Source organism: Trichosurus vulpecula, chromosome 7, assembly GCF_011100635.1.
Source record: "Trichosurus vulpecula isolate mTriVul1 chromosome 7, mTriVul1.pri, whole genome shotgun sequence".
Lineage (NCBI taxonomy): Eukaryota > Metazoa > Chordata > Mammalia > Diprotodontia > Phalangeridae > Trichosurus > Trichosurus vulpecula.
The window spans coordinates 135,080,548-135,099,752 of NC_050579.1; the positions used below are offsets into that span (position 1 = coordinate 135,080,548).

General features: G+C 37.7%; 1 protein-coding gene across 6 annotated transcripts; it reads right to left on the bottom strand.

Moving 5' to 3' along the window:
* Positions 1-18,159, bottom strand: RNF146 (ring finger protein 146). 6 transcript variants are annotated; one of them, XM_036766417.1, is made up of 5 exons: positions 18,042-18,159; positions 14,318-14,381; positions 8,843-8,991; positions 3,306-3,448; positions 1-1,789 (listed from the first exon to the last, which is right to left on the bottom strand). In XM_036766417.1, exon 5 carries the CDS (start codon positions 1,786-1,788, stop codon positions 730-732), a length of 1,059 nt encoding a protein of 352 aa, XP_036622312.1. In that variant the 5' UTR covers position 1,789; positions 3,306-3,448; positions 8,843-8,991; positions 14,318-14,381; positions 18,042-18,159; the 3' UTR covers positions 1-729. The 6 variants fall into 6 exon arrangements, with proteins under 6 accessions (XP_036622312.1, XP_036622310.1, XP_036622309.1 ...); XM_036766415.1 differs by lacking the exons at positions 3,306-3,448; positions 18,042-18,159 and adding exons at positions 16,770-16,860; positions 17,043-17,548; XM_036766414.1 differs by lacking the exon at positions 3,306-3,448.
* Between the last annotated feature and the right edge of the window lie 1,046 nt (positions 18,160-19,205).

Here is a 19,205-nt window from a genome sequence, read left to right on the forward strand (position 1 = left end):
TGACAAACTGTACTATTTATTAAATTATAAATTTTGTAACAAAAAAAGAAGAAAAGAAAAAGATGAGACAGATTAGGAGAAACCTCAAACTACAAGGACTAGACAGCAAAGCTTATGGGAACACTACAATGTATGTTACAGTCAGGATTTTCGAACAGAAGTTATTAGCTGTTTACATTTTCATTTTAAGAACTTGCAAGATAAAATGGTTGCTGTTTGCCTATTTAAAATATCCCTCATAACTTCCAACATAATCTATTTTCATATTAAATTAAGCATCCTGCTCTTATCAATAACCAGCATTCTCATATTTGCTCCCAAATTTAGTGTTCTTTCCATATGTCGATCCATGCAGAGAAATAAGACACAATGCAACAGTCAGATAATGAAGACAGTTAATGCAGAGAAATACACAGTGGCCAAAAGGATTGAGGATCTCAAAAACAAAAACAAAAAAACCCCACTACAAAATAAAAAGACTTTTAGAAGAAAAACTGGGTATTGCTAAGTAGCTTTCAACTATCAACACCCAAGTTCCTGACTTTTAAATAAATTTTCCAGAGACATACTAGACGTTTTAGTTACAGGCCAATTCTTCCCATTCCCCTTTCCCACCCCCTAACCCCAAAATACACTACTAGGGGATGAGTGTAATGTCTCATGGGCAGAAATTTACAGATACCATTACAGATGTACTTGTATTCTTGAACATGTGGCTGACAAAAATCTTTAAACTTCAGTTACTGTGCACTGTCCATCAGGTCTTCTAGACCTGACACTGGCACTCACTGCTCCACCCCCTGCTGCAGGTCTATCAGCTGCTATCTGATTTACATTTGGAACCAAATGTCTCTGCTGAGTCAAAGATAAGTGTTGTGCAATGTGAGTAGATACATCCTCACTATCACTACTAGCATCTGATTCGGTTTCCTCAATGGAGGCATCTGGTGCTGGTACCCTGCCTGAAGATAGTAATTCATGGTCTTCCTCTCCCTCTCCCCTGTGACTCCTTTCGGCCATGCTGTCTCCACTGATTTGCAAATGAGCAAAAGAGTCCTCTAGAGAAGTGCTTGCATCAGGCGAAGGTGTTGCAGGGCTTGTTAACTGGCCATCTAGTGAAGTTAAGGGCCTAACAGAAGTAGACACTAGAGGCAGCACAGAAGCCCCAGCCTGGGCTGATATATTGTCCGCTCCATCTGCAGAGCTCTCTCTTGCTAAGTTAACCGCAGTAGAGTCACAGTCCAGCCTAAGTCCAGCTACTCCCTTCTTTGGTATATCTATTATATCCCGTTTAATTTTCCTACGTCGTCCATGTTCGTTTCTCCTGTATTGAACCATGTTTTCAAGATCAGCAACATACAGAAACCCAGCAATTAACATTTCAGTGCTCTTTTTACCTTTGGAGAAAGCATCTTCCAACTCCCTGCTGGTGCGTTCATCATACTGCCACCACCCATTTCTTCCTTCATAATACCAGGCATATTCTCCATTGCCTCTACTTGCTGCTTTTAGTTCCTCTGGTGATAACAAGGTTGGCTTGTCAAGAAAGTCCTCAGGAATCTCCTGCCGACAGAGTGCACATCGCTTTCCAAGCCATGAAGCTCCCTTTACACACAAATAGCAGAATACATGCTTACACGGAAGACTGACTGGGTGAACACATGTTTGCAGACAGATGGCACATTCAGGGACAGTAAGAGAAGGTCCAGCATTGGAACAGGACTCATTTGCCTTTCTGTTTGTGGGAAGCATGTTTATTGTGTGATCAATTTCACCACAGCCGGCCATCCTAAAGAAGAGAAAGGTCATTCATTATCACAGTATATAAAAAAATGTTTTCAAAATCATCCAGTCACAAAAACTACCAAAAAAGTCCATGTGCATTACAGATAATCATTTATCTACTGAGGGTCAATGAATTTCCCAATTCCCAGCTAAAATAGGACATACAAAACTAAAAAGTCACAAATATAAAGTAACGAAGTGAAGAGAAGGGGAAGGAAAAGTAACAAAACTAAAGAAATACATATAGGCTGCCAATCAGTTCTTCAATCTTATGACCTTTTCAATCAATCATCAAGCAATAATACTTATGTGCTAGGCAATGGGCTGAAGGTATGTTGGGAAGTGAGGAACTAAGGACTACATTAACAGGTATATACGAAATACCTATAGGGGAGATACAAGGTACCCCTCAGAGGGGCAGGCAGTAGCTGTTACGGATAATGGAAAATAGGACCATTTTTATAACTATTGCTATAAATATAATTATATATGTTGGTAATTATCCCATAGGCTATGTTAATTCCATAAAAATACTTTTTAAACACCTAAGATGTACAAAGCACTGGTAATTATGACATAACTTATAAGTTAAGGGATGAAGAGTGATAAATATGCAAATAACTATAATATAAAGGGTTCTTATACTAGGGTATGTGAAGTTTTTAAAAACTATTTTGCTAACTGAATTTCAATATTATTGGTTTATTAATCCCATGTATTTTATTTTAAACATCACAAATATATTATTTAAACATTAAAAACATTCTGAGGAGGGGTCCATGACACATAAAAAAGTTTAATAAACACTGATATAAAAATAAAAGTAAGACGTTGCAAGACCTAGTGGATTGGAAATGGTTCAATTCCTGCATGATAAAACCTACAGTATAACCCAGGAGTAGTTACTTAATCTCTCATGCCCCAGGCACCCCTAAGACCAGAAGTAGAATAAGCAGTAGGTGACCTGCCTAGGTACAGGGAGTTTCCTTAACACAAAAAGGCTGTACCAAAGAACTGCAGGTCCTGGGGTGGGTGGAGGAGAGTAGCTATTATGAAGGAGGAAGTAGCAAATGAAATAGGCTAAGGAACACATTTATCTTTGGGGGTTTAAGTTCCACACTACTATTTAAACCTGGTTATGGGAAATTCAATTGCTTTCCCCAATTAATCAAAGATGCACATTTTGAGGACTGCATCAATGGAGAGTGTTTAAGTTGAATAATATGGGACATTTCTGGATTAAAGGCAATACTGAGCAAATTGTCTGAAAAAAGCAAAAGAGATTAATTAGAAATGAGCGTGGCAAAATGTGGGACCACTTTGAACACAGACTCTGAAGAAACCTAGAGCCTCTTTCATAACACAACTCAAAAAAAAATTAAAGAGTGGGGTAGATTTAACTTTAAACAATTAGATTTAAAATCACTCATTAGAAACACTGTTCATTCAGTTTTTTTCCATGGAAAAAAAAATTCTAAATGTTTGAGGCAGGCATGGCATAGTGGACAGAGAAAGCTCACCTCAGTCAGGATTCAAGTCCAGGCTCTGACACATAATGTCTATGTAATGCTGGGAAAGTCACAACCTCTCAATGCCCAACTTTCTAAGACTGTAAGATACATTGGTAGGAGGAGTTTCCTCAGTGGGAGCTCCCAATACTTATCTGAAAAAATTGCAAGTCCAGATCAGATACCGTTTGAGAAGGCCTTAGTTCCTGCCACAGAGCATACGATATTAAGCAAAGAGCTACAGATATGCTACAAGAAGCCAGGTATATATTTCGTTTTCAGAAAGTATGCCATACATTTCAGAGCTGTGATCCCCTCCCCTCAAGATTAATTTTATAGCTCTATAAGAAAACTGTAAGATAAGCTGTTTTTTTTCAAACCAGAGGTAAATGAACCATTTGATTGTAAAGTTATATGAAGTGACCTATCTTCTATTAGGTTATGGATATTTAGGGAATACTTCTGCCACGATATATTAAGAAAACAATAATACGAAAAACAGCCAGAAGTTTACATTGTTTTACTTAAAGCTACATCAGCAAACTTAAGTATTCTGAATACACTGTTGCCAGATTAATCTTTTTAATACAGTTTTGATTGTTACTCTACTGCTGAAAACAAAGTAATGGCTCTCTACAGTTGACTTTTATCCATATTCCTTAGCCTGACACTCACGGGTCCTCTAAAATATGCCCACAATTTCTCTGCAGTTTAATCTTTTACTATTTCCTTTCAAGCATTTTGGGTTTATTTTGGCTGAAGCTTAATTAAATATATTATACATTTTCCCAGTTCTCAAGCCTTTTTACACACCAATCTCCATGTACTAAATGACTCTTCTTGACCTTTATATCTTACCATCCTTTAAGATCCAGCTCTGAAATTTATAATCCTAGAAATTCATCTGGAGCACCAAGAAATAAACTTAACTTGTCTAAGGCCACAATACCAGTATGTGTCAAAGGAAGAACCTGAATTCTGGTCCTGAGAGGACAACTATTATCTCCACAATACCACACTGCCCCTTTTTTCCAATGACCATATACAAACTGAGAATACCTTTGAAGCACTGATTTTCATCTAACCTGCCCCAAGTAGTGGCTGAAAAAAGTAACATTTTTTCAGTGGCCCTAAAGCATAACTTCTCAAATTTGGATGCAGGAATATTTTTTCTTAATTTTAAAATTCTGACATAATTGACTTACTTCTTACTATTATGTATTTCATGGACCTAAAAACTTTATTCTGATTAGAGGTCCATAGGCTTCAGACTGTTAAAGAGGTCCGTGATACACAAAAAAGGTTAAGAACCTCTGCCTTAAGGATTACTTCAAGTGGGTGATGGAAGAAGGTGCAACTATACAAATATTTAAATTAAATTTGTAATAGTAAACATTTAGAAAAATCAAAGATCAAAGAATTAATGGATCAAGGAACGAAAAAAATGCTTTAAAATTTGTTCTAAAGTTCTAAAGTTTTTTATTTGAGCTGTTATGACGGTGCTGAAAAAGGAGAACGGGTAAAGCCCGCCATGCTCATCATGATAATAACAACGACAGTAATCAGCATTTACACAGCACCTGCTGTGTGTCAGGCACTATGCTAACAGCTTGAAAATATTATCTCACTGGATTCTCAAAACAACCCCAGGAGATAGGTGCTATTTATTATCCCCACTTTACAGTTGAGGAAACTGAATTAAACAAAGACAAAGTAACTTGCCCAAGGTCAAACATCTAAGTGTCTCAGATGGGATTTGAACTCAGACCTTTCTGACTCCAGGTCCAATATTCAATCCACTGTGCCACCTGTCTCATACTTTATGTAGCATATTTTCATGTATGCCTCTCAACAACATACTCTCAAATTTCTTTCTATTTCTTCCTTTTCTGGACCTTCACCTCAATAAATGGATCTAGCTAGAAAGATAAGCAATTCTGTGAGTTAAGGATAGTTCTGTTTAGATAACTATTTGGTACCAACCTGAGAGAGAGAATGCTGTCTAGCTGTAGCTTGGAGTGAGAAAATGAGATGAGTTGGGCAAGTGAGAAATGAAAAAAGAATTAAGACTCATTTCTAGTTTCTCCAGTTTCTCACATCAAACTTCCAATATATGAGAGGATTTAATACTTCCTGGGAATATAAAGAAAAAGTTAACAGTCCCTACCCTTAATGACTTCATATTTTATTGAGGGAAACAATATTAGGAGGGAAGGGACTAGGCAGCTTAGAACATAAGGAAAGATTTCACCTAGAAACTGGCACCTAAGTTGATCTTTGAGAGAAACTAGCAAATTAAGGAGGCAGCCATGAGGAGGGTGTGCATTCCAAACATGAGAAGCAGCCTATGCAAAAGTGCAGAGGCAACAGATGGAGCGTCTTGTGTGAAGAACAGCAAGGACAGTTTGGCTTAAGTGCAGAGTAAAGAAGTAGAAGGATGCATAATAAGCCCTGAAAATCAGTGTGGAACTAGGTTATGAAGGGTTTTAAATACTAAACAGAGAAGTCTGTATTTGATGATAAAGAAAATAAGAAGCCACTTGAGTTTACTGAGCTTGATACTGACAGTCAGACCCGTGCTTTTACGAAAAACCACTTTGCCACCCTGTGGAGGATGTGCTGGAAAGAGTAGACTTAAAGAAGGAAAACTTTAAGGAGGCTGTTTCAACAGTCCTATCTAGAGGTATAGAAAACTTGAATTAGGATTGTACTCAAGTGAGTGGAGAGATAAGAATGGATGTGAGAAATTTTAAACGTACAATCAACAAAATTTAGCAATACATTAGATATGCATTATGAAGTAGAGGAGTTGAGTATGACAGAGGCTACAAATTTGGAAAAGTGAAAAGACTGTAGTGCCTTTGAGGGAATGGTGAAATTTGAACAAAGGGTGAGTAAAAGAGAAAAGATTCATTTTGTGTTGGACATGCTAATTTTTAGATTCCTAAGGGACACTGAGTTTAAAATTGGGGTTAAGAAGAATAGGGGCTGTCTATATGGATTTGGAGTTAATTACATAATCATGATAATTAAATGCATGGGAGCATATGATGTGACCAAGTGAGAAAGTACATAAAGATAATCCAGGACAGAGGCTTGGGAGTACATCTACAATCAGAGAAGGGATACAGATGATGATTCAGGAAAGGAGACTTAAGAAGTGGTCAGACAACAAAAGAGCAGTGACCCCACCCCCCCCAAAAAAACCAAACCAAACAACAACAAAAAACCCCAACCAAACCCGAGAGAAGGAATAAAGTCAACAGTGTCAAATGCTGCAGAGAACTCAAAAAGGATAAGGATTTACAAACAACCATCACCCACAGAAATTTTAAATTATGGATTGTACTCAACATCAACCAGAAATTAGGATTCGAAAGGCTACTTGCTGCAATGAAAGATTAAGTCAAATATAAATAACTTTGGCATTACCTATGATGCAATAAACAACTAAGTCAAATTTAAATAACTCTGGCATTATCTATGCTTCTGCTCTCTTCTACTGGCAGAGATAATGAGAAGTAGATGGTGTCAAATTCCCATATTAAGCAAATCATTCTTCAGATATAATAGACAAAACAGTTTTAAAGTCAGATGTTTTTGTCACTGGTCATTTTGAATAATCCAACATACTGCTATCCCCTCACTGGTATGGCTAGTCAAAGTCTAATATTTTATTTTCAATAATTTTTAAGATTTAATTCAAGAAACCCACTAATGATTTTCTTTTTCTCATTTAGTATTTTATTTTTTTTCCCCAATTACATGTAAAAAACAATTCTTAACATTTGTTTCTTAAAACTTTGAGCTTCAAATTCTCTCCCTTCCCTCTACCTTCCCTGAAAAGACAAGCAATCAGTAATTGTCTCATGACTCTTGATTAAAACAGGTAATATAAAAAGCAAAAGGGGAGGGAGAAGACAACTCCATGGTAGCATAGAATAAAAACTACTCCTCCAAAACAGTTCTTTTCACCGTGGCAAATATCAACTTATTTTTATGTTTACAACAAAGCTCAGGTTAACAGATATAAAACAAATCTGCATCTGACTGCATTATCACTAATTATTCCTAGAAAATATTGCATGGTTTGGTAACTTAAAATTTTTGACATCTGAATGCAGACTGCCTTGTCATGTCATCTTCGCTAGTAAAATGTACTTATATTTCTTATAATTATAAATGTGAAAAGTGGCCCCTCTCCTGAGGTCTACAAATACCTAGGTTTCCCCCATCCTCAAAAGCCCTTCACTTAATCTTCACTTATCCTCTCATAGTACAGTTAGAAAGAGTGCTAGATTTTTGGAATCAGAGGACCTGAGCTCAAATTAAAGCTCTGCTCCTTACGTTGAGCAAGTCACTTGACTTGTGCTTCCTCATCTGTACAATGAGAGGGTTGGACTACATGACCTCTGAGCTTTCTTCCAGCTCTAAATCTAACAACTAAACTGAGAAAAAGAGGTCACTCTTCTCTCACTTCCCAATCCCTTGCAATCTGACTTCTAATCTGTTCACTCAAAACCACTGCTTTTTCTCCATTCTTAAATCAACAAATCTAATGACAATTTTGTTAATTCTCATTCTTCTTGACCTCCCTCTTCTCTCCGGCTTTTCATGACACTGCTCTAATTTGGTTCTCCTTCTATATGTCTGACCACTCCGAAGTCTCCTTTACTGGATCATTATCCACATCCGATCCCAACTATGGTTATATCGCAAAGCTCTATTCTGAACTCTTTCCACTACTTCTTCCTTAGTAAACAATTGGGAATAACAAAATAGTCATATTTGTGCAAAACTCAAATTCACTTAATTTGTACAATAGTGAGTATAAATAAATCACAGCCACTCAACAGTTATCTCAGATACTAAAAGCCTCTCAGGGGCATATCTTCTCCAAATGCAAAGGAACACACTTATGACTCCAAACTAACTAAGTGGAAGACAGGAAATCATTGACAGCACATGTTCCGAAAGAAATCAAAAGGTCATAATGTGCCACTAATTGAGCAACCTAGCAATACACAAGCTAGCAAATCCAAAAGATCAGTTGTGGTACTATAAGAAGCTGAATTTATTCAAACTGGCTGATAACCAACTTTTTCTCCCAAAAAGAGATTCCCCCAAACATCCCCCACCCCCCAAATCAAACCAGTAATTTAAATAAGAACTATTAAAAGAAACTGTAGGAACTATTCCTAATTGAATGTCATTATTTAGAGAGTTAACTAAATTAAGCTAACCTTAGATCACTTTCAATTCTAGGTTTCTAGAGTCCCAGGCAAATTCCTGGGTCCCAATCATACCTTCTATATAAATGGATAAAACTACCACCTACCTTAAATAGGAGGTTATTTCCAAGATTTAATGTTAGTAAAATATTTAAACCTCTAAGCCTCTCAACAGAAATCATAAGAATAAAGCACCAGTTAGTTATTCTACTGTTTCTTGTCATGTATAAGTTAAACAATCCGGTTCATATATGTCTCATCAAGTTATTTATATGTTTAGTAATAACACCTTCAGGCAAAAAGTGATGCTATACTTACGTTTCTATCATAGACCCCACTGATGTCTGTTATAAGAATAAAACATCCTCTTCACAGGCAGGTAGTCAAGTTAAAGCACTTTTTCCTCACTATTGGTTCATTCTTTGTGCTGCAAAGGGAGGCCCTATTTGCATTAATTTCTCTGTGAACTAAAGAAAATAAAGATTAAAATTAGCGAAATATGTAAGGAGATCATTTTCAAGATAAATTGACATACTCCAACAAAACAAACCAAAAAACCTCAGGAAAATAATCCTTGTTTTTTAAAAAACAATTTGGCAATAGCAACAAAAACAATGTAGCTCCTTTATGAAACTGGCTATAAATAATCTGTTTACATTTGACAAACTAACCTTCAAATGGCTAAGCGACCTAAATATAAAAGGTCAGACACTAAAATCAAAGGAGATGCCTCAAGACAATTCTATTTAGAGTGAAAATTCTTAGGCAAACAAGAGATAAAAAGGAGCCATAAAATACAAAGTAGACAATTTCAAATATGCTAAATTAAAAAGCTTTTGCATGACAAAAATTGATACAGATAGATAAGCAAATATGTCAAGTGAGGAAAAAAAATCTTGGCATCAATTATCTGATAAGAATCAGAGCTAGATACAGAATTGACATAAAAGACCAAGTTATTCTCTACCAGTTAAGCGGTCAAAGGAAGCCTATGAAGTTTTCAAGAATATTGTTAGCCATCAAAAATCATATAATAGTTTACTCCAAATCACTAATAATTTGAAATAAAAATTAAATTAAAAGTCTCGAGGTTTCATTCACACTCGACAAAAAGGATAAAAGATGGAACACACATCAGAAGATATGGGAAGACAAAGCATGTTGATACACTGTTAGTGGACATGTGAATTGGTCCAACTGTTTTAGAAAATAAATTGAAATTAAGAAGCGTGACTACACTGTTCAAAGCCTTTCATATAGGGATCTCACTATTGGGCTTATGCTATTTGAGGATGTTGAAGGCAGAAAAAACAAAGCAGCACTTTTACTGATAGCAAAAACTAGAAATATAATGGGTGTCCTGCTAGAAAAATTGTGGCATATGAATTTAAGAGATTATTGTGCTAAAAAAAAAAAAACACCTATAAATAAGGAACTCAGAAAAACACAGGAAGACAACAAAGCAAGGAGAACCAGAACAATATAAACCAATTAGAATAATAGTATAAACAGACAAAAACCCACTAAAAGGTGGTCAAATTCTGACTGGGATGATCAATCTCTGTCCAGGAAAAATGATGATCAAACAAAATTTACTGTTTCTCAGGAGATGGGGGACTACAGATATAGAATATAGTATATCCATTATTAAATGCTTTCACTGTGTTTGTTGGTTTTGCTTAAATGTTTTTGGTACAAACTCAATTCAGGGGAATGGAGGTGGGGAGCTTCCACAAAATTAAGAGGGAATAATGACTATGATTAAAAAGTATTAATAAAATGTAAATTTTTAAAAATTTCCTGAATGGGATTAGTCATAAGCAAAACAAACTGTAAGGAGGTACAAAAATATAGCTCTTTGTGAGGTGTTAAACAATTGGAACCTGAGGGGAATAAACAAGTTATATATGGCATGTAAATGTGATAGAATACTACCGTGCTGTAAGAAATGATGAAGGGAACAGTTTCAGAGAAATGTAAAAGATTTTTAAGAACATATTCAGAATATACAGAATCAGAAGAATAATTTATACAGTGACATTGTAAAGGCAAACAGCGGTTAAAAGACTCAGCAACTCTGATTTGTATAAAAAAGAACAATAATTCTATGAAACATGTTACTGACTTCATGATAGAAGTAAAAGACTCAGAGTAAAGAATGAGACATGTATTTGTGTATGTATAGACAAATATACACCTATATTTATATACATTTTTTCTTTTAAACATGGCTAACATGAACAACATTTTGCTTGACTATACTTGTTTGTAGCATAGTTTCAGACCCCCTCCTGACCCCTTCATTCTCAATTAGGGAAATAGGCATAGGTGACAAAAAAAATGAAATGTAATTTTTAAAAGTCTCACACATATTTATATTTTCTGGTTGAGAGAGTAAAACTTCCAGAGAATTAAGTCTTAGATTAAAAAAAAAATTAAACTGAGTATCTATAGTGTGAAAGGTACTACGCTAGGAACTGGAAGAGATAGATACAAAGGTACATTAAAAAACGATCCTTGCCCTGAAGGAGCTTGCAACTTAAGAGAAAATGAGACAAATGTACATTCAAATCTTTCATTAGTTAGGCTATATAGTACAATGGCAATACAGCAATACCTTACTTAACCAAAAGTTAGTTATCTGGAAATCTTTCCACACAACTTGGAAGCAAAAAAGACCTCCAACAGGCAAACTGGACCTTCCACAATGCATACTAAAATCATTCTCTTTATTAGCAGCAGAGCCTACACATCTCTCACTATTTGTTCTTATTTTACACAGAATTCCAAAGTACAATTATCTGGGTCCTCAGCTGTCAAGAAGTCAAAACACCTTAGAAATTGGGAGGTGTGACAAGTAAGGACAAAGAGATAACGGCAGTGACAAAAATTATTTTTTAAAGTATGAGAATGAAAAGAGTATGACAATACGGAATCATTCATGGACAAGCAACTCTAAATATCAAACACATCAATAGCCCCTCAAGGTCATCATTGAATTAAAGAACAGCAGGGTATTTCATGTCTATAAAGATGAGCTCATTGTTAAAGGGGGAAATTATGTTTAGTATACCAATAAAATGGCTAAGAGTCATTGAGTCACTTAAAGGTATGTATCAAATAGGTAAAACTTACGTGGGACTCTTAGTTCTTGCATAATATCAGATTAATAGCCGAACACTTCAGGTATTACTTTTGTTATTAATAATAACAACCCTATTTCTCTATCCTTAAGAACCTTATTAAGGGCAGAATAGTACCCTTAAAAAAATCAAATATTTTTACTAATTGAAATCATGATTTATACCACCAGGAATTTATATCGGATATAGCCTAACATTTTCCTCCAAAATGCACACATTTTTATTGACGTCTTTAGCATTTAATTTTCATTACACTTTATTTTTTGATCATACACCAAAGCAGCAATTTGTGAAGACTATATAAAAAGACTGATGTTATTGCAAAATTTGCCTTCCTTGTACTCATTTCCAAGCTTCTTAATTCAATTACTCTATTTCTATTAATCCTCTATTAATTTACTTAACCATTTCTGGAGACAAGCCTTTAAGAACTGAAACCAAGTATCTGGTTGGTGCTTAATGAGATTTCCTAATCTGATAAACCTCTCTCTGGATCAAGTGGCTTTCTTAAATTTCTAAATATTCTTTAGAGGATCCTTTAGGAGGCTCACAAATTTGGGCTCTTAATTTGGCTCCGAGTATTGTGATCATGGAATAGTTCTAAAAAGGTCTTATGAATACTTGTCTCACATACTAAATAAAAATGGGTGAAATCCCAGCACAAGAATGAGGATTAAAAAAACACAAACTTTTAACAAATTCATATTGCATTAGCTGGTGTCTCTCTTTTTCCTTTCCTCTTTTTAAGATCTATAAAACAAAAAAGCTGTGATTTACCCACACAAATGACCATTGTTTGAGAGACCTCTTATGAGGCAAAAATATAGCAACTAACATCTATACAAGATTTGAAAGCACTTTTCATGTATTATCACATTTAGTCTTCACAGCGTATGATACATACATTGTATGTATGATAGGTACTACCATCCTCATTTTACAGATAAGGAAACTGAAGCTGAAACTAAGTGACTTGCCCAATATCACTTTCAATGGGGAAAGCTACCTTTACAACTTCTATCCATTGATTTTCAAAATCCTCATGGTTCTGTTGTTTTCTTCTTTCACAGGGCTATATCATTTAAGATCATCTTAATTATAACAGTCACAGAGGGTTGGGCACATTCTTAAAAATTATTTCATATCTAAGTTATCTTTCCGAAGGCACCTTTTGGGGCCATAATAGCTTCATTTGCTTTTGTTCCAAAAATCATTCAACAATCTGAACATACCTTGTGGAAACCTACAGACTATACCTAAACGTCAAGGCATGGTGCCATGAAGACCTGGATTCAAGTCCTATCTCTGGCATGTATGGGCTGTGTGACCCTGGATAAATCACCTAACCTCTTATTAATTACCCCACGGAATTCCCTAAAACTGAGTTGCAGAAAAACTACCGTTTGTATTTGTAGAAGTTTTCTCACCTGAATTTGCCCATATAGATGAAATCATCTAAAAAAAAACAAAGCCCTGAATGAAGACCCTGACCAATCCCTGTAACTAAACAGTTCACAATCTGTATTATCAGGAATATTTCAGTCTCTCCATATATTACCAAATCTTGGGAGTCATAGTGGTTTTTCCAACATCCACATCCCTAGGCATAATCCAGAGTACAGAATAAAGATTGTCAAAAATCCAGTGAAGCAAAACAAGTGGTCAAATATAAGATATTTTTTCATGCAATGGTACAAGCAATTTAATACCACAAACTATTCAAAATCAAAAGCTGAAGACACTCTAAAATGCCAACCTCTTTAAAAATGAACTGATTTATAAAATGGGCTCAATATGCCAAGCTGTGAATGATTTAGGCATGCCTAAACTTCAACTTGGCCAATTAAATATGTATCAAGGGAACAATCTATATTAAGAGGTCAATGAGATATCTAGTCCAACCATCATTTTAGAGATGAGAAAACTAAAATCTAGAGAAATCAAGCAATGTATTGGAGGTCACAAGCAAGGAATTAGTGGAGCCAAGTGTTTTTGTATAGCCACTATCATTAAAGATAGAAAACGTATTAACAAAGCCCCCACCTTTACTGAATGATGGGGGGGGGGGGGGGAATTACCTTTTACTTTTGACCTAAAGGTGATATATATGGATTTATCCATAAGTAAACTTATTAAGAGTCCAAACACAGAACTACAGAAAATTAGCAACCTTAAAAAAATGATCTTAGAAGAGGAATGAACTTTAAACTTAGAAAGTCATCTAATATAAACTCAATCCAAAGCATTTGCGCATCAATGCTACTTTATAAATCAAAATGCTCAATTGGATTTAATTACAAAAGCAGTGATTACAACAATACTTTGATTTAGGGACTAATTAGAACTCTGTAGGCTATATATGACCCCCGCTCTTTTCTCTTCTTTCAGTGCCTGTTTGCACCTACATAACGAAAGAATCATTAGGAAAGCTGACAGGAGAGAAAACTAAAATTAGATCTCTTTGTTCCTTGACATGGAGTCTTTACCAAAAAAGAAAAAAGGAAAAAAGGAGAGAGAACAGTGCATATATAGGGCCTCTGCCTTTAATAAAATAAATAGTTCACCTAATGGAAAAATCTCTCTTACACAGACACACACACACACAGGAAATCATACCTAAGTGAACTACTTAAAGTTAACTATTACTTACCTAGCATTATTGACATATCACCAGTTAACTTAAAGATGACAATGTTGTCGTTTCCATCAAAGCTCTAAAAAAAATTCAGGGTATTTCTGTTAGAAAAATTAAATGTGTTCATAAGAGAAATGTTTACTTTTTGTCTTTTAAAATGGTACTAATTAGTGGACAGATATAAAATTATCTAATATTGCAAAAGGATATACATTATTTGTTAAGCTTTTCCCCGACTTCTCTAATGGAAAAGATATTTTTTCAAATGTCAAAAATATTCCACCCCCGCCCAAATTTATATTTTTAAAAATTAAAGCAAATTATGAGAAAAAAGTTAACCTTTCAACCTCATTAACACTTAACCTGAAATTAACCCTGATTAAATTTAAGGGAGTGGTTGGGGAAGCAAAAGCAAAGAGAAAATTGGTATTAGCTAGCAAATAAACCTGAAATTTCCCTCTCTCCAGCTCTCTCTCTTTCTCTAACTAGCTCTCCCCATTTAGATGGAAATGAATGGCCTAATGTTTCCATTTAGCTTCTACTATCATCTTCTACTAAAATGTTGGCTAACATTTGCTACTGTACATATTATGCTTTACAGCAAAAGTCTTGATTTAAAACCAATTTCAATTAACTGTATTGTACCTCTTCCAGCCACAGGCCACAACTTCATTTAACAAGAAAAACTTTTCCTTCATAGTTTGACACTCTACTTAATCTTTCTAACTTGGGGGACATTAAGGATTTAAATTCTCTCTTTAAAATGTCAATGCTGTATCCTATTTCATAAAATTTAAGGTCTTCTCACATTCTGCATTTTAATCAAACCAAAAAATCAATTTGATGATCTGCAAATATTTTTATAAATATGAAAGGCTCTTATCAAAAACTAGCTGTGTAACCTTGGGCAAATCAATTAACTTCTAAAGACATATGTCACCTGTAAGATAAGGAGGAACAACTCTAGATTAAATATAAAATGAGGGGTTCAGATTAGATGAAATTTGACAAGACAGTCTTTAATGCTCCAATCCAGCTATAGAATTCTAAGGTTTCTAAGTGCCCAGACTAGACAGACATTTAACAGCTTTTTTTTTTTAATTAACCAAATAGTTCCAGGTTGTCAGATGTCCTATATAGTCACTGTGATCCTAGGCAAGTTATTTAATCTCTTGGGGCCTCAGTTTCCTCTTTTGTAAATGAAGGTGCTAGACTAAATAACTTCTAAAGCCCCTTCCAGAGCTCAATCTTTGACCTAAGATTCTACAATAAATATGCTAAGTTGGTTAAAGCTATGTTAAGGAGCTGGTGGTGTCTACTCTTAACTTACCCAGTTGTTTTGGAAAACTGTGATCAGGGATCATAAACAGATACAAGGGGGAAAAAAAGATGGTTCATCAAACTCTCTTAACCTCAATGAAAATAAAAATAGCTCAAACCGTAATTTCCAGCTGGAAGTGGGTCAGGAATTTCATCTTATCAAGGAAAGCACAGAAATTATAGTTGTAGAATTTACATTAAATGCAAAAATTTTAAAAACCCTGTATTCCATTATCTTCCATCATTTCAAGAAACTACTTTGGAGTGCGTAGGAAAAAATGTAACTGATTACGCCAATGGAAAATATTATACACCCCTAATTGACCCACATAATAGGAGAAAAAAATGAAATACTCCTATCTTTTTACCTCAGTTCAACATTTAGAAGCTTATCTTATATGACCACTACAATCCAATTAAAATGATTAACATCCAACAGATATCTCAGAGATAACAAAAGACTTAACAAAAAAACAGATAAAATTTAGTTAAGTTCCATACATTTCTATTCTGTCTACAATTTCACTCTGGCCAATTCCATATTCGCTAGTAAAAACACGTACTAGATTTAGCAACACGAAAAATTTAACACTTGCATTGGCAAATTAAAGCTCAGTTTTTAAAAGTACCATCAACATCAAATGTTTATTTCTTAAATGATTTACTTGACCTCTTTTCATCAAATCCCAGCTATTTTCTCAGTTTTTCTCTGTACCACAGGGGAAAAATTGTAAATATATTTATCTGCTGTTACTAAAACAATAATTTCATTTAAAAACAATCTTCATAAGCCTGCTAGTTCCAGTGACCACATAGAAAGCCAACTCCTCACAATTTCAGTGTTCTATTTTTAAAGGGATGGAAATATACAAATGTAGAGGAAAAATGCCGGGCTCCGACAATCATATATGAGACACAGTATTTCTTTTAGTTGATTGTGTAGCGTTTTGACTCAGTTCCCTTTCACCTCAATGTTTTGGATCTAGCCAAAGTAGCATGTATGCACTTCCAAAATAGAAGATTTAAGGGGCCACTTTAACAAAGCCAGAGGACTCCTGGGGGGAGCAAAGCATCATCACACAAAATGAGTGAATTCGAAATCCATTTCGTTAGTCTGCAAATTCTGTCAGTACATGAAAAAACTTACACATCTTCAAATTTTACCCATGAAGACTGTTCCATCTCCCCGCACCCTCAAAATCTGCCTTTCTCCAGAGGCCTTCAGAGAACAAAACAAGCTACAACAATGGAAGAAAACAACACTCTTTTGTAAGAAACGTGGGGAGAGAGAGATAGAGGAGAGAGAGAAAGAAAGAAAGAGAGAGAGACAGAGAGACAGACAGAGGAGAGGAAGGGAAATAAGAGAGCTAGAGAAGAGAGGGAGAGTGAAGAGAAGTCTGTACCCGGCAAACCACAGCACCTAGAGAAAGCCTAGGATCCAAAAGCATATTTTGTGTTTTGAAGCACCAGGTGAATTCTGAATTTCGGCAGTTTTCTCAAAGACTGATCAGCTGCTTGCTTCAACTCCCACCAAAACAAAGGTCTGCGAGTCCGCAAAGCGAGATAGAACTGGGAAAGGGAAGTGGGCGGGCGAGCGAGCAGCCTCCCCAGGGATGGATGCGGAGCTCTGGGCAGCACAGGCAAAAGAAAGGGAGGAGGGGGGAAGGGGCAATTAGCACTAGTTTCTCCAAACCAATAACAAGATCGCGTCCGGAACCATATTCCGGGCCTTGGTCACAATATTATAGACCCAGGTCAGGGACGAAAACGTACCCCGAGCTGGAGGGAGGGTGGGGTGACGTCCCAGGAGACAGCGCCTACCCCAACCCTGGGCTACCCGCAGCCCACGGCCCGGGGGACTTAGCGTACTCCCACCACCACCACCAATAAGCCCTCCCGGGCCGAGGCCGACACCGCCCCGGCCTCTCTGCCCCCCGCGGAGCAGCATGGCCGCTGCTCAGCCTCTCGCACCGGGAACAGCCGCTGCCGGTGTCCTTCCTACGTCTAAAGAGACAGCCGAAGGCGAGACAGAGGCCAAGGCCACGGCCGCCGCCGGCTTCTGGCCCTCGGAACTGGCTAAGGCAGGAAAGAAAGAAAGAAGCTGGGATCCGGGGGCTACCCAACCCCATCCCCGTCCTCCCCACGGCCAGTCGGCCTGCCAAAGCGCGCGACACAGCAAGGACGTCGGGCTTACGCACCCGCACCCCTTGCCCCCAGCCACCCGACCCCCTCCGGCCTCGAGCGACCGAACCCCGGCACGTCACGGAGGCGAACGGGACAAGGAAGGGTGCGGAAGGGGGGGTGGGGGAGAAAGGAAGGAAGAGGTGACACTTGGGAGTTCCCTCCCACGCTCCTTCGTGGACCCCTCGCGCCAACACCCGCCCGCCGCGGGCCACCCCGACTTCTCCCAGGCCCCCACCTTCCGGGCTACCGCCGCGGCCACTTCGCAGTCTTTTCTCTCCGGCCAACAACCCCGCAGCGCGGAGCCCGTGGACGCGCGGAGACGTCACGTGACGGCACGGCGCGCCGGCGCGCCCGGGGAGAGGGGGGAGGGGGGAAAAGGAGAGAGGGCGTGTCGGAGGCGGTGCCGCGCGAGAGCCGGGGGACAGTTGCGCAGTCCCGCGTGTCTCCCGCGCCAGTTGCCCTCCCTCCATCCTTCCGTCCCCGCCCCTCTTGTTCCCCTGATCCTACGCCTCCGCTGGGCTGGAACGGATCGGGGGCCGGTTGGCCTGCGGCTTGACCGCCCCCTCGTGACCTCCTCGCTCAGTGTCGCGTCCCAAAAACTCGTTCCCACCCCGCCCCCTGCCAGACGATCGTTTCACTGCCTGAATTTTTCTGACCCCATGTTTGAATGTTTAGTTCCTACGTTCCAACGAGCCGAGAGCGATGGTGTGGTGTCCAGACGTCCATCCCCTAGCTAGGCCATCTTGGGTCTCCCAGAGATCCAGGGCTGGCTCGAGGCTCGGAGAACCCGTCCTGGCGCCCCAAGGGCTGGCTGGGTGGGGGGTGGGGGCGATGCATGGCTGCGTCTCGGGTCTGGGTAGCCCCGAGTCCTGTGCTTAAGCACCAGGCCCGGGAAATGGGGCACCCTGGTGGCTGGGCCCCTAGATAACGAGCGCAGCCCAGCGATGATTTTCGATAACTGGGGACATTTTTTTTCTCAACAGAAAGAATTCCCATCTATATCAAAACTACTGGCAAAAAGCAAATCAGCCAAAAAGAATGATTATTATTTAATACCGATGGCATGCCATTATTTTGCGCTCATTCTAGTAGACATTGAATTTTTTTTTTAATGAATTTGAATGTTCGCTCCTTGTGTTAAAAAAAAAAGTGGGAGGGGAGGGAAATTGTGTTAGTCTCTTCTAAACAGAATCTTAGAACTAAAAAAAAAAAAAAACCATCAAATATTCAGTTAATGCTATTTTCATTTTAACGTTTTGTTTACTTTTTTTTCTGCAATGATTCTTTCCAATTACCTCATTAATACTGTTATTTTCATCTTCGAAGTGAAGTTTTCCCCAAGCTGTGGTTCGCTTACCTTCTAGCATTTATATTAGTACTTTTAAGGTTTGCAAAACAC